The following is a 21,096-nucleotide window of genomic DNA, read 5'->3' as shown; positions in this document are numbered from 1 at the left end:
ATTCAACATTTAGCCAGCAGGGACGCGCAGCGGCAGTTCGTCGTTGTATAACGAATCGTCTGAAATGATGTAGGGTTGACTCACCAAAAATAAGTTACTTTTGGACGTTTTTTTCAAATTCATGGTTGAAAGGTAAAAAAATTAATACGCATCAAAATTTCAGCGGACATAAAAAATAAGGCAAAGTTCATAAAATGTTTTATTAAATAGGAAAAATTAGTAAAGTAATCTAAACCTTACAAATGACAATTGTATTTTATGCTACATCCAAAGTTAAACATTGAAGAAAGGTGTAGAGGACAGGTGTAGCTCCTCAGGTGAGCCAGGGCTTTATGCAGCCAGTGAAGACACTGTAGTTGGAGTGCCAGGCCACATGCTTGACCCCAGAGTACTGACACAACTCTACACCACCACGACCATCCAGGGTCTTCAGCCCAAAGCCATCCTCCTTGTAGTACTGATGAAAACAAATGATACATGTGGTAGTACTGCTTAAAAACACTTACTAGGCCTATCTGTAATAGTATGGCTTGAATAACATGCCACGTGTTTAATACATAAATACAAGAATTATAACTTCAACAACTCACATCCTGGTTTCTCATGTCCACAATGTTCTCCTGACCATCGTAGAACCCGAAATGACTGGAGACATGAAACACATCACATTACAATGCAAACTAAACAACGCTCACTGACACGAGCTGGCTGCCAACACTATGGAGCTTAACAACTCAAGCTAGCTAACCAACACTAGCTAAAGAAATAACAGCCAAATGCTAGCTATGTAGCTCACAAACGTTGGTCAGCAGATCAATGCCACTTTACTAACCCATGCTAGCTACCAACTAATGCTACCCAGCTAATCAACACTAACAAACAAACCAATGCTAGCCAACTAACCAACAATATCTAACCTATTAAGTTAGCTATAAACTATAAGCTGACTTCAGTCTTACTACATGTTTTACCAGTATTTTACAATTGAATGCTAAATTTGACAATTATGAATCTGTTACTTTGTTTATTATATCGGAGATAATTGTACAATTATTTTCTATAGCCCATCATTTAACATCTGCTGATTGACCGGTCCAGTCTGCTGAGTGACAACTCCAGGCTGTGGTTCAAGGTCAAAGGTCGGAGGTCAGACGGTTACCTGGACTGCCAAGGTGTGATGACATCATCGTCTGGTCCACCAATCAGCACAAGCTTCCTGATGCGGAGGAAGTTCTCCTTCCACTCTGTCAATGAGGAGGAGAGAGAGATGAGCAGTGGTGGGAAATACGATGTCGGATAAAAGATATAGGATAAATGATACCTTCAGGTTTGACATTAAAAGTGGCATGCACTTTTCGTAGATTATGTTGAATAGTATCCCTTCCAATTTTTTTTTACTCTTCTTGTACCTTGTTTTTTTACCTTTAATTACTTTGTTACTTCCTCCATTAAATGTGTCAACTGCTTTTGCAGAGTAAATCAGAGTAAATTAAAGGGAAGTGTGATGCGTGCTTTACGTTGGGCCAGAGCGTGGTGACGTTCCGCGTTGATGAGGGGCAGGAAGCTGCTCCTCGCTAGGTAGCGTGCTCTGTGGTGAGGGTCTGAGGAGGAGAACGACTGGTTACAAACAGAACAGGTAGGGTTCTCAGTGGGGAGGGTCTGGGGAGGAGAACTTCTCCTTCCCAGACCCTCACCACTGAGAACCCTACCTGTTCTGTTTGTAACCAGACGTTCTCCTGGAGAACGTCTGGTTACATACAGAACAGGTAGGGTTCTCAGTGGTGAGGGTATGGGGGAGGAGAACGTCCTGTTAGAATCAAAACAGCTAGCGTTTCTCAAGGCGAAGGACTCGGGCAGGAGATAATTACCGTTCCAGTAGTCGCAGATGGAAATCTTCTGGCCAAAGTGGTTGTAGCACATGTGGAAGACGTTCCTCTTCAAGCGCTCAGGGAACAGCCAGCGCAGGTAGTGGGTGTCTGGGGGCGGGGCCAAAAAATGACAATTTCAGTTTGTCTGTTGAACCCAACCAACCGCACCATTTGTCGGTTTGTCTGTTAAACCCAGCCACCGCTCAAACCAAACCACACTCATTACAAAGTTTAAGAAACACTGGAAGAAAGAGTTACACCACAGGTAACAGGTGTTTACAGAGAGATGAAAACTGCTCAGTCTAGTGGTAGGTTTGATTATTTTTAGATGCTGTCATCCAGACACCAGGAGAATTACAATTGATGCTGAGAACAGACTAAGCTCGAGGTCATAGGTCAGAAATATATGGAATTTTGGATTGATTTACTGAATTTAATCATTGTTTCTGAATAGTATTTTCATTTATCTTATTATAACACAATGGGACCATCAAAAAAGCCTTGACTGAATCTTTTCTCAATTGATAGCAAAGCTACGAAAGATTTTGGCTTTGGAGGGTAGAATAGTACATACAAAACTAGGATTAAAAACCTGAGAGTTCCACCTAGCAACAGGAATAAGGTCAATGTTAGTATGATTGTATTTCGTTATCGGCCATGGATCGCCTCACAACACAAGTCAACGTGTTAAAACCACAAAACTGGTCCCACTACGGATATTGTGAGATGAGGTGGGTCTCTAGGTTGTGTTCATGTTGTTATCTACGTGGTGTGGTGGTGTAAACAGACCTCCGTACTGGCCAGCCTGAGGGGAAGACAAGGAGATGAAGGAGTGGACGTTGTGGTGCGGAAGGGTGTGGAGCAACGCCCGACATATCAGACCTCCTGGAGAGATGATGACAGACAGACAGACAGACAGACAGGCGACCACACGTACTTCGTAGGATTCCAGGTCAAAGGTTTACTATTCGTGTATTGAGGAAAGGATGGCAGGCAATTTGAATTATTAAATAACGTGACTTTATATAGGTGCGTGTGTGTGTGTGTGTGTGTGTGTGTGTGTGTGTGTGTGTGTGTGTGTGTGTGTGTGTGTGTGTGTGTGTGTGTGTGTGTGTGTGTGTGTGTGTGTGTGTGTACCTTGAGAGAAGCAGAGCAGGTGTACCCCAGCGGGGGAGCGACTCATGATGGAGGTCAAGGCTCTGCTGAAGCTTCCAACCTGCTGCCACAGCGGATGCAGACTGGACATGTAGTCATACAGGGCTAATGTCACCACCTCTGTACCAGGGTGGGCCTGACACACACACACGCACACGCACACACACACACACACACACACACACACACACACACACACACACACACACACACACTTAATCCATCGGGTTCAGCAACTGAATCTCGGCTCCATGTTGTACCAGACTGTGAGGAACAAATAATGACTACTGCTACTGCCTATAGGTAAACTATCTCTCAGTTCTGTGTGAAACAGATTCTATGGTTTCACTTCTTGATCCTGACCAGTTCCGACGAAATGATGTTGTCAGTTATCTGTCTTCAACGAATTCATGGTAACATTTAAGGATGAATACATAGGCCTAGTCTACATAACGAAAAAAAAGAAATATAAAAGCAGAAGTTTGAAGAAGATACAGTTTATGTTATAAAGAGAGCAGGGATGCAAATTTGGTGTGGCTGACAATAACGAAGGTTAGTCGGCAGTCCCTGACTTGATGAATAGGATAATCATTACTTTCTTTCATAGCTTTGCTATGTTTTTTATTTTTAAATGTAGTATTGTGTAGTATTGTAAATGCTTTAGTTTTTGATAGTAATGGCAAGGGGACATATTTTACAACTGTTGCGTCTACTTGATTTTGGGTTACAACTTTTGACAAAATAATAGGTCAAGTGACATTATGATTAAAAAAACAAGGAACAAGATTTATGTTAACAAACAGACCAAAGTGGTCCAAATCGCATTTTTTATTTTGAAATGATATTTACCTGTTTTATGAAGCGAGACAGCATTCTGAACTGCTTCGGTCCATCGAAGATACCGTGAACAATCACTACGGGCCTGTAGCCTTTTGACCTGCCAGACCCTAACACCACAACCCCCACCCCGACCAGCAGCATCATCATCACCATCATCACGAACACTCGCATCGTCGCAAACCACCCTGGTCGGTAAAGCTCCGGGCCGAGAAACCTCTGATCACTGAAGCTGATAAGAGGTTATCACTGAAGCTGAGGTTATCATGTGTCGATGCTGGAGAATGTAAGGAACTTAAATTAGTACACCGATAGTGTACTTCCCCCATGCTTGCCATCGTTACCGCAACCATGTATTCAGACTCAAATGTTGTTCTTACATTTATTGACAAAACATTTGCAATAATTCCGCTTATTAGCAACTTTTGTGTTTATTCCATATTCAACAGGCGACGGTGAGTTTGCCACTGTCGGCGAATTCCTACAGGGCTTCTCTTGTCTTGTCAGATGAGCCTCACGTTTGGTTGGTCTGATTGTAGAGCGGTGAAACAGGAACCATGGGTTGGGTGTATTCAGTTCACCCACCGACCACTAGAGGGCGCTGCGCGCTACTAGCTGCTCTTTCTACACGTGCTTTAAGACGTGATTCCGTTTCCTCCTGTTCCGCTGCTGTGTACAAAAACAACATGGCAGTATATATTTTCCTTCTCTAGGACATAACTATTTAACATACAGAAGGTATTTACATTTCAGTTTTCAACGGTCTAACTAACCTCCAACCAAGTCAAATATATATTTGACCTCCTAGTTATTATGAATGCAGCGTTTGACTGTATCTTGGCCAACTTTAGATTCATTGGAGTACTTCATTACAGTTAATTCTGCCTCTTAGAGCCAACCCATTCTTGAATTATGTATCATTATATCAGGTCGATTAGTGTAACGTAGCTCTATGCAGATCAGACAATGTTTGGGGTAATTTCTGTAAAGTTGCACTCACGTTTGACTTTAAAAGAGGTAACGTGACGGGTCGAAAGAACACATGAACGTCCACTTTTACATTGTATTGGTTGATTCGGTTTGTTCTTGTAATGCCACGGACATACAGTTTAGGAGGTTCGTTTTGTCCCTACAATATAAAGATTCATATCTAAGGCAGTTGAGCTAAAATACCCGATGTGTGCTCCAAAGATAACTAGTAACATTTGACTAGTAACTAGGGGAAATCTAGAAGTGGCTCACATATGAATGCATTTACACGAGACAATATGTTTTGTCCTACTTTCAGGTTCATGTAGGACTCGTTTAACTGCCTTTATATCTTTGTTTCACCTCTTTGTTTCACCTGGTTGAAACAACTTATATCCACTGGAAGACAGTTTGCTTCATCGTTTTCGCTTGTCAGATAATTCCGGTCTATCAATCTTCTTCTCTGGTCGTGTGTACACTTTGAGCTCAACCTTAATGAACAGATACTAGTTACAGGGTTTCACTACAGCTATACGTGTTATCCACACGAATGATCAGCTAGTGAATGTCTTATAGAGCCGTGTGTGTGAGGTATACAGCTACAGAATACTTTATTGATCCCGGAGGAAAGTGTTTGTTACCGTTGCTCAGCTTAAGCAAGAAACATCAAAGTAAATAAAATGTTTAAAAAAATAAAATAAAAACACAGGCAATATAAGCACAATAAGCACAAGGAATATAATTTTCTGATTATAGATAATATAAGCATCTAACCAACGCATAATGTTATAAAATAAGCTTGGATATTACAATTAAAGTGTATATATAACGTAGGCTTACTTAAGTGAGTCAAGTTAAGTGAAGCAAGGAGTCACAGGTATATGACAGGTATGTGTATGTGTTATATTGTAAACACTGAACCTGTGCTTCTTATTATGTGTCCAGGCATCATGGCTAACCTGGACCAGTGGGTGAAGGACCGCCTCCATGACATCCTAGGTTTGAGTGACAAGCATGTGGCCCAATTCATGATCGGAACTGCCAAGAGGTCGTCTGGCCCAGAGGACTTTGTGTCCCGTCTCAAAAAGACAGGGACGATTGACATCGACCAGACCGTAACCTCCTTCGCTCATGAGCTCTATGACAAAGTAAGCACATTGTGAAGGAGTCAGTAATGATTTCATTGTAATATCAATAGGGCTTGTGATGGTTTGTGTGTATATATATATATATATATATATATATATATATATATATATATATAGATTTTTTGTTAGTGTTTGTAATGTTGTCATTTAGTATTGTTTGATCACAGTGTGAGAGACCTAGTACTCATGGATTTGAGCGGTGACACTTGGTTAATACTCAAGCTGAATGTGTCGGCGTACGTTTTGTTGATGAACTTTTAATAAAAGCTACTTGTCAGATCTTTTGTGGTAGCGAGTCGGACAACAAACCAGGCCCTCCCTTAGGATCTCTGCGACTTTTAGCTCGTTTTCTGTAGTAGCTACCAGCTAGATAATTCTTTTTTTTATAGCTTTTTAATTATTAATTTTTACTTTAATGTGCCAATACACCACAACAAATTCATTTTATATGAAAGCTTACTTGGCAATAACAGCGTAAAATAGAATATTATATAAAACATGATAACATAAATTACATTTCTCAATATATAACTATATAAACTGTAACATGACTTAATATCTTGTTTGCAAGTTAAAGGTAACATGATATAACGTGCCTTCATAGATACAAAAATGTCTGGTGACATGTATCACAAGTTGCAGTGTGAGAATATTTAGAAGTGTTGTTTGCATGACATGAAGTGTTGGTCTCCATGACCACGTCCTGCTGTCTCAGCTTCCCCGTAAGGTGGTGGTGGAGAAGCCAATCAGGGCACTGGAGCGGGAGGTCGTGGCCATGGAGGCGAAGAATAGGACGTACACGCTGCTGGAGGACAGCGACGGGGAGATAGACGTTCCCGCGGAGAAGGAGACTGGCAGGAAGAAGAAAAGCAAGGAGAAAGGAAGCAAGAGGAAGCACATCAGGCAGAAGAAGGAGGAGAGCGAGTCGTCCAGCGAGGAGGAAGCTCCTAAAAAGTTTGTTCCTCACATCTGTAGTTCAAAAATCCGACGCTAGGTGCATCATTCGTAAAATGTTTTTTAGGTGGGGTAAAACCCAGTTAAGGGTTGTCTAAGTAAGTTAATATAATCATCGTTGTGAAACAGACTGAAGGCATTGACATTTCAGCCATACGCCTCCGGAGCAAATAGAACAGTGCGAGCTGATCGCCGTGAGCAAGTGTGGGAGCTGCTTCAGAGTTCGATCCCTCAGTGGGAGATTTTGGGGATGAAAGCTTTTTGGAGAATAGTGAACCAGATGTAATCAAATAATTCGAAAAATTACCGGATGTTGTGGGAAACGACAAGTTTATCGATTTTAATCTATTATTTGGTGCATAGGTTAATTCCGTGTGTGGGGCGAGCTTACCCTGATACGTATCTTGGCAGAAATTCGTCATTGTTTCACCGTTTACAAGTTCTGGTGCTGACTAGCAAATGCGGCAACGATTAGTCGAAAAAAATCTTGAACATCCCGTAGAAAATGAGTAGTTTGGAATCATATCAATTGCCATGAGACTCCAGAGGCAGAAGGTTTATGTTCTTTGTTTTCTCTGGGTTTACCACCAGGAGTTCTGGACTCAAGGAGCAGAAGGCTAACCCGGAGGAGGAAGAGGAGGAGGAATGGGAGCGTGAGGAGAGAGAGCGGGTGCAGGACATCGAAGAGAGGGACGCGTTCGCTGAGAGAGTCAAACTCAAAGACAAAGATAAGACGCGGAACATCGCCGAGAGGACGGACAAAAAGGTTAGGAGGCTCCCGACCACTAACAACTCTACACACATAGGATGTAGCGTCAGCTGAACCAACAACCACCCTATTACACACAGGATGTGACAGGTGTACAGTTAACATACAACTTACCATACGCATACTGATGAGGCTTATTTTGGGACTGTTCTGTAAGAGTGATATTAAAACGGTATGATGGTCATGCTAGGACTGTTCTCTGATGGTGATGTTAGGACTGTTCTATGATGTTGATGTCAGGTACTGACGGCGATGTTGTGTCTTCCTGTCCTCCAGGCTTATGAAGAGGCTCAGAAGAGACTGAAGATGGCCGAAGAAGACCAGAGGAAAATAGTGAGTCTGTCCGTCAGAAAGATCTGTTGACCTGGTCGGGTCAGACCTCTTACCAGGCTGGACCCTAACCCCCTCTCCGTCTCTTTCTCCCCCCCCCAGCTCCCAGAGTTGAGGAAGCGCTCTCGCTGGGAGTACCTCAACAAGCGCGAGGCGGAGAAGCTGGAGGACCTGGAGGCGGAGATCGCCGACGAGGAGTACCTGTTCGCGTCGGACCAGATGACGGACCGAGAGCGCAAGGAGCTGGAGTACAAGCGCACCCTGAGGGACCTGGCCAAGGACTACAAGAAGGCCGGGGTCAAGGAGCAGCAGGAGAGGAAGAACAGATACTTCATGCCAGAGGAGAAGAGGAGCAAGGTGAGGAGGAGGAGGAGGAGGAGGAGGAGGTGTTCCCGTGATCAAGTCTCTCTTGGCTCCTCCTTGGAATGACTCGTTCCTTAACCGCTGGCTCCTCTCTCCCTCATCTCTCTCCCTCATCTCTCTCTCTCTCTCTCTCTCTCTCTCTCTCTCCCTCTCCCTCTCCCTCTCCCTCTCCCTCTCCCTCTCCCTCTCTCTCTCTCTCTCTCTCTCTCTCTCTCTCTCTCTCTCTCTCTCCTTGCAGGAGGTGCCCCAGAGGGAGCTGGAACTGGAGGAGATGCCCATGGAGGTGGGCGGGGAGCAGGGGAGGTGGGAGGAGGAACGCCTCAAGACGGCCTGCCTCTCCTTCGGAGCCAAGCAGGAGCGGGAGCGCGGGATGAAGGAGGAAAGGGATCGGTATCAGCTGATCCTGGAGGAGGACGAGATGATCAACTTTGTCAGCAGCGCCGTCACCATGAAGGGCACCATGACTGAGAAGGTACCCGCACCGACGCCGGTTAACCCCAGCGCTAGACGGACCTTGTTGGAGCAGTAGCTGGCTTCAGTTGACCCCAGTAATTGACCCCGAAGTATCGTCTCCCAGGAGGGCGAGGAGGCGGGCCTGTCGCAGGCGGAGATAAGGAAGGAGTCCATCCAGGAGGTGCGGCGATTGCTGCCGATATTCCCCTACCGGGAGGACCTGCTGGCGGCCATCGACCAGCACCAGATCCTGGTCATAGAGGGGGAGACGGGCTCCGGGAAGACCACACAGATCCCCCAGTATCTCATGGAGGCGGTGAGTCCTGGATCTTTTAGATTTACATTAAGGGCGTTTGGCCGTCCCTTTTATCCAAAGCGACAGGTACCTTGTCTGCATACATTCATGCTTGTTTTGACCAATCGTGTGGCTGAAGTTAGGATCTGTAAGCACTAAATAGGACATAATTCGTCAAATGTATAAAAGTGCATGTAAAGGTTTCCAATAAACGCCAAGAACGGCCGCTGTATAAACACACTAAAATCCTCCCATGAATTTCGAAATTACGATATAAAAAACCAAGGCTTACCTCAGCCCCCTGCAGTTATCAGTTTCCAGCACAGTCTCTTGTGCCGTCTCCCCCCCAGAAGTTCTGCTAGTTCAGGAGTAGAACTGCTGGACCCGAGATGAGGGTTAGGTCCTCATACTGAGGTCTGTGAACCGTCCCTCAGGGCTACACCAGAGCAGGAGGGAGGGTTAGGTCTAGGTCCTCATACTGAGGTCTGTGAACCGTCCCTCAGGGCTACACCAAAGGCGGTCTGAAGATCGGCTGCACACAGCCCCGTAGGGTGGCCGCCATGTCTGTAGCCGCCAGGGTGGCCGAGGAGGTGGGAGCCAAGCTGGGAAACGAGGTGAGTGTGTTTGACTTCCTGTTTCCTGCGTGTGCGCCTTCCTGTGTCTTGTGTTTGACCTCCTGCCCCCTGTGTGTGACTTTGTGTTACCTGTGCGTAACTTTGTTTATCCTGTGTGTGTGACTTCCTGTTAACCTTGCGTGACTTCCTCTGTGCCGTGCGTGACCTCATGTAGGTGGGCTACAGCATCCGGTTCGAGGACTGCACGTCCGAGCGCACGATCCTCAAGTACATGACGGACGGCATGCTGCTGAGAGAGTTCCTCACCGAGCCTGACCTGGCCACCTACAGGTAGTCCTCCAAACACTACAACTGCCACTGCTGCCAGTACTCGCTAAGCTGGACCCGGCCAGGTACAGGTTATACTACCAGGACTACTACACTACTAACCAGCTACAGGTATCGTCGGCAGTACTGAGTAGCTACAGGTACCAGTACTAACTAGCTGGAGTGACCAGGTTATGCTTTTAGCCTCAGCTACCAGTACTAACTAGCTGTAATGACCAGGGTCCTCAACCAGCTACAGGTACCAGTACTAACTAGCTGGAGTGACCAGGTTATGCTTTTAGCCTCAGCTACCAATACTAACTAGCTGGAGCGACCAGGTTATGCTTTTAGCTACAGCTACTTATACTAACTAGCTGTAATGACCAGGGTCCTCAACCAGCTACAGATACCAGTACTAACTAGCTGGAGTGACCAGGTTATGCCTTTTGCTACAGCTACCAGTACTAACTAGCTGTAATGACCAGGGTCCTCAACCAGCTACAGATACCAGTACTAACTAGCTGGAGTGACCAGGTTATGCCTTTTGCTACAGCTACCAGTACTAACTAGCTGTAATGACCAGGGTCCTCAACCAGCTACAGATACCAGTACTAACTAGCTGGAGTGACCAGGTTATGCCTTTTGCTACAGCTACCAGTACTAACTAGCTGTAATGACCATATTGTATGGCTTGGCTCTCGTAGGTCTCCATAACAGAGCACGTTCTAAAAGTGTTAACCGTGTCCCCCCCCCCCCCCAGCGTCGTCATCATCGACGAGGCCCACGAGCGGACCCTCCACACGGACATCTTGTTCGGCCTCATCAAGGACATCGCTCGTTTCCGTAGCGACCTGAAGGTGCTGGTGGCCAGTGCCACCCTGGACACCGAGCGCTTCTCCTGCTTCTTCGACGATGCGCCCGTCTTCCGCATCCCAGGGCGACGCTTCCCCGTCGACATCTTCTACACCAAGGTACCGACGCTCAAAGGTCCCTAGCCCTTAAGGTACCGACGCTCAAAGGTCCCTAGCCCTTAAGGTACTGACGCTCAAAGGTCCCTAGCCCTTAAGTTAGCAACACTCAAAGGTCCCTAGCCCTTAAGGTACCGACGCTCAAAGGTCCCTAGCCCTTAAGGTACCGACGCTCAAAGGTCCCTAGCCCTTAAGTTAGCAAAGGTCCCTAGCCCTTAAGGTACCGACACTCAAAGGTCCCTAGCCCTTAAGTTAGCAAAGGTCCCTAGCCCTTAAGGTACCGACGCTCAAAGGTCCCTAGCCCTTAAGTTAGCAAAGGTCCCTAGCCCTTAAGGTACCGACGCTCAAAGGTCCCTAGCCCTTAAGTTAGCAACACTCAAAGGTCCCTAGCCCTTGAGGTACTGACGCTCAAAGGTCCCTAGCCCTTAAGGGTGCAACGCTCAAAGGTCCCTAGCCCTTAAGGTACCAACACTCAAAGGTCCCTAGCCCTTAAGGTACCAACACTCAAAGGTCCCAAGCCCTTAAGGTACCGACGCTCAAAGGTCCCTAGCCCTTAAGGTACCAACGCTCAAAGGTCCCTAGCCCTTAAGGGTGCAACGCTCAAAGGTCCCTAGCCCTTAAGGGTGCAACACTTAAATGTCCCTAGCCCTTAAGGGTGCAACACTCAAGGATCCCTAGCCCTTAAGGTACCAACACTCAAAGGTCACTAGCCCTTAAGGTACAGACACTCAAAGGTTAATAGACTTTTAGGTACCAACAATCAGCCCAGTTAGACATTAAGGTACGGTGCGTCATCAAGGTCCCTCAAAGGTTCTGGGTTCGAGCTCCAATGTCTGCAGCCGACCTGCGGACTTCCTAGCAGGGTGTCCTCCGCGCTACCTGCTCCTGCACACAGGGCGAGTGAGTAGCTGTGGGTGTGGTTGTGTGCTCCAGGCTCCCGAGGCGGACTACCTGGAGGCCTGCGTGGTGTCGGTGCTCCAGATCCACGTCACCCAGCCCATCGGGGACGTCCTCGTCTTCCTCACCGGACAGGTACTGCTGCATCATGGGATATGAGTCAGGTACCGCTGCATCATGGGATACGAGGACGAACTACTTTCTTTTACCACCTCCAGTCCTCTCTACATTAAGAGTGCGCGTGTCTATACGTTATTATAGGAGGAGATCGAGGCGTGCTGTGAGATGCTCCAGGAGCGCTGTAGGAGGCTGGGCTCCAAGATCTCGGAGCTGCTGGTGCTCCCCATCTACGCCAACCTGCCCTCCGACATGCAGGCCAAGATCTTCAACCCCACTCCCCCCGGGGCGCGCAAGGTCAGACCCCCCCCCCCAGGGCCTCATCGGGTGACGGCCGGCCTCCCTCTGGGATGTGACGTCATGGTTGTGTAGGATGTGATGCGATGTATTGTTTATCTTCGGGATGTGATGTCATCGTTGTGTGGGATGTGGTCTGTTGTATATCTGCTCTCTGGGATGTGATGTCATAGTCGTGCAGGATGCGATGCATAGTTTCTCTCCGGGATGTGATGTCATAGTCGTGCAGGATGTGATGTATAGTTTCTCTCCGGGATGTGATGTCATAGTCGTGCAGGATGTGATGTAGGGTTTCTCTCCGGGATGTGATGTCATAGTCGTGCAGGATGCGATGTATAGTTTCTCTCCGGGATGTGATGTCATAGTCGTGCAGGATGCGATGTATAGTTTCTCTCCGGGATGTGATGTCATAATCGTGCAGGATGTCATATAGGGGTTCTCTCCGGGATGTGATGTCGTAGTCGTGCAGGATGCGATGCATAGTTTCTCTCCGGGATGTGATGTCATAGTCGTGCAGGATGCGATGTATAGTTTCTCTCCGGGATGTGATGTCATAGTCGTGCAGGATGCGATGTATAGTTTCTCTCCGGGATGTGATGTCATAGTCGTGCAGGATGCGATGTATAGTTTCTCTCCGGGATGTGATGTCATAGTCGTGCAGGATGCGATGTAGGGTTTCTCTCCGGGATGTGATGTCACAGTCGTGTGGGCGGTAATGGGATGCATAGTTTCTCTCTGGGCTGTGATGACCAGGTGGTGGTGGCCACGAACATCGCCGAGACGTCGCTGACCATCGACGGCATCATCTACGTCATCGACCCGGGCTTCTGCAAGCAGAAGAGCTACAACGCCCGCACCGGCATGGAGTCGCTCATCGTCACGCCCTGCTCACGGGTGATTACACACTCATCACCACTTTCAGGGCTCCCCGCAGAAAGCTTGTTAGTTAAGGGGGTGGGGTTCGCCGACAGACGGGTGACGGCGACAGTGAATTAATTTGTCTAATTCTAAATATACAAATATTAAAAAAGAGATAAACCACACAATTGGGTGGAGTAGCAGAGAGTACAGTACAGTACAGTTCATTATTTGCATTTTCCCTCCTTTCCGGGAATGAGTTAATGCTGCAGACATTTGTTTTCACGCCCGGCTGAGGTATGTCCTTCCGTATACTAGTGACTAGACAATTTCCAAGACGCCTTTTAAATCTCGCCTTGTCGCGCTTCCTGCTGTGTTTTGGTTGGCAGGCCTCGGCCAATCAGCGGGCGGGCCGTGCGGGCAGAGTGGCGGCTGGAAAGTGTTTTCGTTTGTACACGGCCTGGGCCTTCAAACACGAGATGGAGGAGTCGACGGTGCCGGAGATCCAGAGAACCAACCTGGGAAACGTAGTCCTGCTGCTCAAGAGTCTAGGTTAGACCTCGTATAACACAGTCCTGCCGCTCTAGAGTCTAGGTTAGACCTCGTATAACACAGTCCTGCTGCTCTAGAGTCTAGGTTAGACCTCGTATAACACAGTCCTGCCGCTCTAGAGTCTAGGTTAGACCTCGTATAACACAGTCCTGCTGCTCTAGAGTCTAGGTTAGACCTCGTATAACACAGTCCTGCCGCTCTAGAGTCTAGGTTAGACCTCGTATAACACAGTCCTGCTGCTCTAGAGTCTAGGTTAGACCTCGTATAACACAGTCCTGCTGATCTAGAGTCTAGGTTAGACCTCGTATAACACAGTCCTGCTGCTCTAGAGTCTAGGTTAGACCTCGTATAACACAGTCCTGCCGCTCTAGAGTCTAGGTTAGACCTCGTATAACACAGTCCTGCTGCTCTAGAGTCTAGGTTAGACCTCGTATAACACAGTCCTGCTGCTCTAGAGTCTAGGTTAGACCTCGTATAACACAGTCCTGCTGCTCTAGAGTCTGAGAGTTAATGTTGTAGTCTTCTTTTCCTGCGGGTCTTAGGGGAGGCATGAAGCTGTCTCTATTGGTCCAGAGGAGGCTCTCCTACGTTTCCATTGGTCCAGAGGAGACTCATGTATTGTTCTGTCCTACAGGCATCAATGACCTCATCCATTTTGACTTCATGGACCCTCCGCCCCATGAGACGCTGGTCCTGGCCCTGGAGCAGCTCTACGCCCTGGGCGCCCTCAACCACCTGGGGGAGCTCACCAAGGTACACCTGGCTGACAACGCCTGGCTAGGTACACCTGGTTAGGAACACCTGGCTAGGCTACACCTGGCTAGCAGCTACACCTGGCTAGCGGCTATACCTGGCTAGCGGCTATAGATGGCTAGGCTACACCTGGCTAGGCTACACCTGGCTAGGCTACACCTGGCTGGCAGCTACACCTGGCTAGCAGCTACACCTGGCTAGCGGCTATACCTGACTAGGCTACACCTGGCTAGCGGCTATACCTGGCTAGGCTACACCTGGTTAGGAGCTACACCTGGCTAGGGGCTACACCTGGCTCGCGGCTACACCTGGCTAGGCTACACCTGGCTAGCGGATACACCTGGCTAGACTACACCTGGCTAGCGGCTATACCTGGCTAGGCTACACCTGGCTAGCGGCTACACCTGGCTAGGCTACACCTGGCTAGGCTACACCTGGCTAGCGGCTATACCTGGCTAGGCTACACCTGGCTAGCGGCTATACCTGGCTAGGCTACACCTGGCTAGCGGCTATACCTGTCTAGATTAGACCTGACAGTGCTGCATCTGGCTAAGCTATACCTGAAGAGAAACCAGCTATACCTTGGTAGCCGATGCACCTGACTAGCAGCCAGCGACACACAGTACCAGCTTCAGCTGGCTAGCGGCTGCACCTAGTACCAGCTACACCTTGTTAGCAGCTGCACCTAGCTAGTGCCTGTATTTGTTCACCTTATCTGAGTAACCGGTTCTGTGTTGCAGCTCGGCCGCAGAATGGCTGAACTCCCTGTGGACCCCATGCTGAGCAAGATGATTCTAGCCTCTGAGCAGTAAGACACACACACATGCGCACTCACTCTCTCACTCTCTCACTCACTCTCTCACTCTCTCACTCTCTCACTCACTCACTCTCTCTCTCTCTCTCTCTCACTCACTCACTCACTCACTCACTCACTCACTCACTCACTCACTCACTCACTCACTCACTCACTCACTCACTCACTCACTCACTCACTCACTCACTCACTCACTCACTCACTCACTCACTCACTCACTCACTCACTCACTCACTCACTAAACAACACGGTACAAACCAATTCACCCCAACACAAACTCAACCACGCGTAACATCCAAGTAGCTGTAGGATAGACTAGCTATCAGATGGAAGGTTCAGATTCAAGACAATGGCTCTGGCCTACCAGGCGGGCAATGGAGCTGCCCCTGCCTACCACCAAGCGTTAGTCAGATCGCACACCCCAGCTCGAGTGCGCCGCTCAGCTACCTCAGCTGGACGCCTGGTACCGCAAACGCCCAGAGCAAAGCAAAGGTCACACAACAAACTCACGACTCTTCTCTGTTTTGGCATCGCAACGGTTGAGCGAGCTCTCTGCCGTTGTCGGGAAGGCATAGTCGCTCACCAGCTTCCGCAAGACACTCAAGACCCACTGGGTCAGAGATGACCTCGACGTCGCAGAGCTTCCCTCCCTACCCACCCTCCTCCATTACTCTCACTTATTGTATGTTCGTATGTCCTGGAAAATAATGTACATACTTATCGTATGTTTTTACGTCCTCGCACTTAAAAATAGTACTTAGCATCGGCTAGCATCTTATCCTACCTATCGTTGTTGAACACGGGGAATAGGTTAACCTTGCAATTATAAGTGCCCGTCACTTGTTTCTAAGAACATCCATACTGTACCGACAGCGATATATTGTTGTTTTCTTTTGACACAAACCACTACATATTGTTAGTCTCTTTGGATAAAAGCGCCGGCTAAATGCCCTCAATGTTAATAAAGGGCTCGCTGTTCCCCTCTCCAGGTACAAGTGTTCGGAGGAGGTTCTGACCATCGCCGCCATGCTCTCGGTGAACAACTCCATCTTTTACCGACCCAAAGACAAGGTGGTCCACGCCGACAACGCCAGGATGAACTTTGTGGTGCCTGGAGGTGACCACCTGGTGCTGCTCAATGTCTACACCCAGGTAAGGGTCGCCTATAAGGAAAGCCCACGGTTACTGCCTCACCGCTTCTGTCTGTCTTAATGACCGTTCCAGCTGAAGGTCTCACTGTCTTTCTTATGGACTGTATCTTGTTTTAAGTTGACGGAGAGGTTATACTGTATCTCGCAGAATGTATATTTCAGTCTTCTTCTTACTGACTGTATCTTACCGACTATCATTTCGACTGTATCTCACTGTCTTACCGACTGCATCATTCCGACTGTATCTCACTGTCTTACCGACTGTATCATATTACAGACTATCATTCTGACTGTATCTCACTGTCTTACCGACTGTATCATACCGACTGTACCATTCCGACTGTATCTTACTGCCTTACCGACTGTATCATACCGACTGTATCATTCTGACTGTATCTCGCTGTATTATCGACTGTATCATACCAACTGTATCATTCCGACTGTATCTCACTGTCTGACCGACTGTATCTCACTGTCTTACCGACTGTATCATACCGACTGTATCATTCCGACTGTATCTCACTGCCTTACCGACCATCATTCCGACTGTATCTCACTGCCTTACCGACTGTATCATACCGACTGTATCATTCCGACTGTATCTCACTGCCTTACCGACCATCATTCCGACTGTATCTCACTGCCTTTCCGACTGTATCATACCGACTGTATCATTCCGACTGTATCTCACTGCCTTACCGACTGCATCACGCCGACTGTACTCCCCGGTATCCTACTGCCTGTAACCTGCCGACTGTTGCAGTGGATAGAGAGCGGCTACTCCACCCAGTGGTGCTATGAGAACTTCATCCAGTTCCGGTCGATGAAGCGTGCGCGAGACGTGCGCGACCAGCTGGAGGGGCTGATGGAGCGCATCGAGGTGGAGGTGGTCAGCTGCCAGGGGGAACCCATGCCCATACGCAAGGTCAGGACCCCCACGTTACCGTCCCCCGTGGTCCGCCGTCCACCTGTCGGCATCTCAGAGCAGGGATGACCTGACCCCTACCTGCTCATTGAAGCCTTTAGATGAAACGCTTTCTGTAAGACCCTTTGGATCAATAGTAATAACAGGAGGATTCAAACAACAGAGGAACACGTCTCCTGCCCAAAGTTTAATTTGAAGCAAACGGTGCTCGGTTGGTTTGTTATTCTGAACCAAACCCGTCATTTAATCCACACCCTCCGTTTCAGATTACACTGAACACCTCCAGTCAGGACCTGCAGTATCTAGAAGGCCCATTTAAACACGGCCCTATCAGAGGGTGTTTGTGAACGCTCCACTGAACCACTTAAGATAACAGAGGGCTTTGTTTCTCTGCAGGGGAAACGCCTTGAGTTAGGAGTTAAGGCCTTGTTGGAAGAGATGGGACGATACAGGTTGTGGTAGGTGGTAGGATGTCCTAGGCAGCGGAAGGACGTTCTAGGAATAGGTAGGATGTTATAGGACGATTTAGCGAGAGCTCGGGTGTTATCGTAAGAGGAAGGATGTTATAGGAAATTTAATGAAGAGGTGGGAAGTTTTGGGGAGAGGTGGAACTACAGAGGGAGAGGTAGGAAGTAATTAATGTTGTAAGTTGGGGTTAGGTCTTCATAGAAAAAGGGTAGAACCATCTACAAAGTTACATAATGTTCTAGGAAGAGGTAGAATGAACTAGGGCCGTTAGCTGTGAGGCATGCAGCTAACGGCAGCTACCTGTGCTAACCCCCCCCCCCCCCCCCCCCCCCAGGCGGTGACGGCGGGGTACTTCTACCACACGGCCAGGCTCAGCAAGGGGGGCTACAAGACGGTGAAGCACCAGCAGACGGTGTACGTCCACCCCAACAGCTCCCTGTTCGACGAGCAGACGCGCTGGCTCATCTACCACGAGCTGGTGTTCACCACCAAGGAGTTCATGAGACAGGTCTGTTGGTGCCTCGGCGATGACATGCTACATGCTAACAAAGCATGCTACATGCTTACACAACATGCTACATGCTTACACAACAAGCTAAATGCTAAAGGCTCATCAACCACGAGCTGGTGTTCACCACCAAGGAGTTCACGAGACAGGTCTGTTGGTCCTGCTACAATAACATGCTACATGCTAACAAAACATGCGACACGCTAACACAACAAGCTAAATGCTAAAGGCTTATCACCCACGAGCTGGTGTTCACCACCAAGGCGTTCACGAGACAGGTCTGCTACATGCTACTGCAACAGGCTACATGCTAACGCAACATGCTACATGATAAAGGCTCATACACCACAAGCTGGTTTTTACCACAAAGGAGTTCACAAGATGGGTCTGTTTGACACCAACATAACACTGATGTTTAGAGATCAGGACGGTGCATGCATCAGTGGTGACGGAGACGGTGATGTTGCCCTGTCCCCCATTCATCACGTTTGTACCTTCTCCAGGTGATAGAGATCGACAGCGCTTGGCTGCTAGAGGTGGCTCCGCACTACTACAAGAACAAGGAGCTGGAGGACAGCAGCTCCAAGAAGATGCCTCGCAAGCAGGGCAAGAGCAAGGATGAGCTGGGATAACACAGACTCCTCCTCCTCCTCCACCTCCTCCTCCTCCACCTCCTCTCTGGGTCAAACGTGGAGAGGAGCACTTCAGCCCGTTCTACAGGAGGAAGTAGAAATCGGATCCTTCTCTATCGGCGGGAGCTCACGTGCGCGCCAAACAAACGTGCACATGACCAGAAGTTGTTAGGCAAGAACTGGTTGAATCCCGGAAGTGCTCCCAACCAGGCCGAGAGAAAAATCTTTTCTACACAAGGTTTTACTTTAGCACAGTTTAACTTAGTTATTATTGATCTATGTCGTTATTTGTTTTTTGCTAATAAACGTTTCCAAGCCAGTGTCTGCGTGGAAGGTCTGTTTTTCTCAGATTTCCTCATGATGAAATCACATGAGGAAGTGTTCTGCTGCTACATTTGGCGCACAGACAACTAGCCATTGAAAATACTAAAAAACAACCCTTTGTTTTACACCCAGTGGGTTAACAGTGTATATACTGCTACAAGAGTATGAGGGTTAGGACAGAAGGAACCTCTACCCCTGAATAGGCTAATGGGAGAGGAGCAGGGTGTTTAGGTGAAAGTAAACATGAGGGTTAGGAGAGAAGAGATGGGGCTAGAACAGTTAACATGAGGGAGAAGGAGATCGGTATCAGGGATAAGATGGAGGAGGCGTGATCGCTAGGTCGAATTAAAAATGAGGGTTAGGGCCAAAGAGGCATGGGGGCTACGGCAGAGGCGTCAGGGTTACTGTTGTCTATTCTCCATGCAATGAAACACTTATTTTTGATAGTAAGATTCAGGTAATGATATATACATCACGTATATTCTCTTCATGTCGAGTCAATTGTGTCAGTACAGATAGTCAAAGTTCCTGTTTAAGAGGCTTCCAGGCCACAATATGTGACCCCGCCTGACCCATTGCACTCTAAAGGACCTGAAGAGAATAACTCCCCAAACCCAGAAGGAATAGGATGTTGTATGCATTGAATGTATATTTAAGGCACAACACCGTGAAGTTAAAGCAACACGGAAAGGCAACCAAACTAGACTAGAATAGAGAGACTGGTTGGACAGGTTCGACTGGGGAGGCTGTGCGGGAGTGAAGGGGAGGAGTGATGTCCTTATCTGAGGTGAGAGGCTGAGTTGGGGAACACAAGCAGAAAGAAGGGAGGAGGTGGAGAAGACTTGGTCTGCAGATGTTCATGCTTCATGTTGGAATACGACTAATGGGCTGATCTCAACAACAGGTAAATAACTTTATCATGATTTAACTCTCACCAGCAAGCATAGGCTACAGATCAACTGATCAAACAATGCTCGCTAGAGAACTGTCATACACGTTAAATATGTACGTTAGTAAACGGTCATGTACGTGACTCACAGTACGTGTTGATAGTGTTGATCTGATTTTGGATTTGTTATTCTTGTTCAGGGTTCAGTCAATGAGGAGTGTGATGGAATGTCTGCGCTTGTTAACCCCGAATAACTAGATCTCGGCTGATTAGAGAAAACAAGTGCACAGAGAGAACTGATTTAATCCAGAGAACCAATCTAATATATATATAGAGAGAGAGAGAGAGAGAGAGAGAGAGAGAGAGAGAGAGAGAGAGAGAGAGAGAGAGAGAGAGAGAGAGAGAGAGAGAGAGAGAGAAGAGGAAGAGAAAAGAGAAAGAGAAAACTGATAACGTAGTGAGGGAGACAGAACAGTTCTGATATGATGAGCGTGAAACATATATTATTTAGTGAGAGAGGAACATCTTATGGGGTGAGGGAGAACTGAACTCACAAAATAAGGTTGTGGGAATGAGAACTGATCTAACTTTGTGAGAGAGAAGAGATACAATGAACCTATCTAATATAGTGTGTTTGTGTGTGAGAGAGAGAGAGAGAGAGAGAGAGAGAGAGAGAGAGAGAGAGAGAGAGAGAGAGAGAGAGAGAGAGAGAGAGAGAGAGAGAGAGAGAGAGAGCATATCTCCTATAGTGAGAGAGAAGAGGTCTGTAATCTTCAAAGTTAAGGAAAGAATAAAGAGAGCTCTACGTGCTCAAGGCATGTTTACTGCTCCCACTATGTCAATAGGAAAACAATGACAGAGTTCACCCGGTAGTATACAGTAGGTATCCATACAATATATATAGTACAGTATAATGTAGTG

The 21,096-nt window shown here is 47.6% G+C and overlaps 2 protein-coding genes across 3 annotated transcripts; one reads left to right on the top strand and one right to left on the bottom strand.

The window, feature by feature from the left end:
• Window positions 1–193: 193 nt before the first annotated feature.
• Window positions 194–4,427, bottom strand: LOC130391614 (lysosomal thioesterase PPT2-like). Of its 2 annotated transcripts, XM_056601835.1 has the most exons (9): window positions 4,241–4,427; window positions 3,873–4,137; window positions 3,006–3,159; window positions 2,658–2,753; window positions 1,869–1,976; window positions 1,518–1,601; window positions 1,160–1,244; window positions 591–645; window positions 194–457 (listed from the first exon to the last, which is right to left on the bottom strand). In XM_056601835.1, the coding sequence occupies exons 2-9, from the start codon at window positions 4,032–4,034 to the stop codon at window positions 314–316; spliced, it is 888 nt and encodes a 295-aa protein (XP_056457810.1). In that variant the 5' UTR covers window positions 4,035–4,137; window positions 4,241–4,427; the 3' UTR covers window positions 194–313. The 2 variants fall into 2 exon arrangements, with proteins under 2 accessions (XP_056457810.1, XP_056457811.1); XM_056601836.1 differs by having other exon boundaries at window positions 206–457; window positions 3,873–4,427.
• A 70-nt stretch (window positions 4,428–4,497) lies between these two features.
• On the top strand, window positions 4,498–19,282 carry dhx16 (DEAH (Asp-Glu-Ala-His) box polypeptide 16). Its single transcript, XM_056601832.1, has 21 exons — window positions 4,498–4,598; window positions 5,775–5,977; window positions 6,693–6,931; window positions 7,523–7,697; window positions 7,977–8,033; window positions 8,133–8,387; window positions 8,632–8,865; window positions 8,971–9,162; window positions 9,645–9,755; window positions 9,931–10,046; window positions 10,783–10,993; window positions 11,924–12,022; window positions 12,149–12,301; window positions 13,055–13,195; window positions 13,549–13,711; window positions 14,346–14,464; window positions 15,205–15,272; window positions 16,268–16,430; window positions 17,193–17,354; window positions 18,157–18,330; window positions 18,834–19,282. The coding sequence occupies exons 2-21, from the start codon at window positions 5,780–5,782 to the stop codon at window positions 18,960–18,962; spliced, it is 3,159 nt and encodes a 1,052-aa protein (XP_056457807.1). The 5' UTR covers window positions 4,498–4,598; window positions 5,775–5,779; the 3' UTR covers window positions 18,963–19,282.
• The last annotated feature ends 1,814 nt before the right edge of the window (window positions 19,283–21,096 follow it).

This window comes from Gadus chalcogrammus, chromosome 11, assembly GCF_026213295.1.
Source record: "Gadus chalcogrammus isolate NIFS_2021 chromosome 11, NIFS_Gcha_1.0, whole genome shotgun sequence".
Lineage (NCBI taxonomy): Eukaryota > Metazoa > Chordata > Actinopteri > Gadiformes > Gadidae > Gadus > Gadus chalcogrammus.
The sequence above is the reverse complement of the archived record's forward strand: the minus strand, read 5'-3'. Positions and strand labels throughout refer to the sequence as shown.

Excerpts from the sequence above, each read along its gene's own strand:
- LOC130391614 (XM_056601835.1), bottom strand. The coding sequence starts at position 4,034 with ATGCGAGTGTTCGTGATGATGGTGATGATGATGCTGCTGGTCGGGGTG. Across the intron at positions 646-1,159 it reads ATCACACCTTGGCAGTCCAG|TCATTTCGGGTTCTACGATG; the intron begins GTAACCGTCTGA and ends TCATGTCTCCAG. Across the intron at positions 458-590 it reads TGGACATGAGAAACCAGGAT|TACTACAAGGAGGATGGCTT; the intron begins GTGAGTTGTTGA and ends TGTTTTCATCAG.
- dhx16 (XM_056601832.1), top strand. The coding sequence starts at position 5,780 with ATGGCTAACCTGGACCAGTGGGTGAAGGACCGCCTCCATGACATCCTA. Across the intron at positions 8,034-8,132 it reads AAGAAGACCAGAGGAAAATA|CTCCCAGAGTTGAGGAAGCG; the intron begins GTGAGTCTGTCC and ends TCCCCCCCCCAG. Across the intron at positions 16,431-17,192 it reads TGCTCAATGTCTACACCCAG|TGGATAGAGAGCGGCTACTC; the intron begins GTAAGGGTCGCC and ends CGACTGTTGCAG.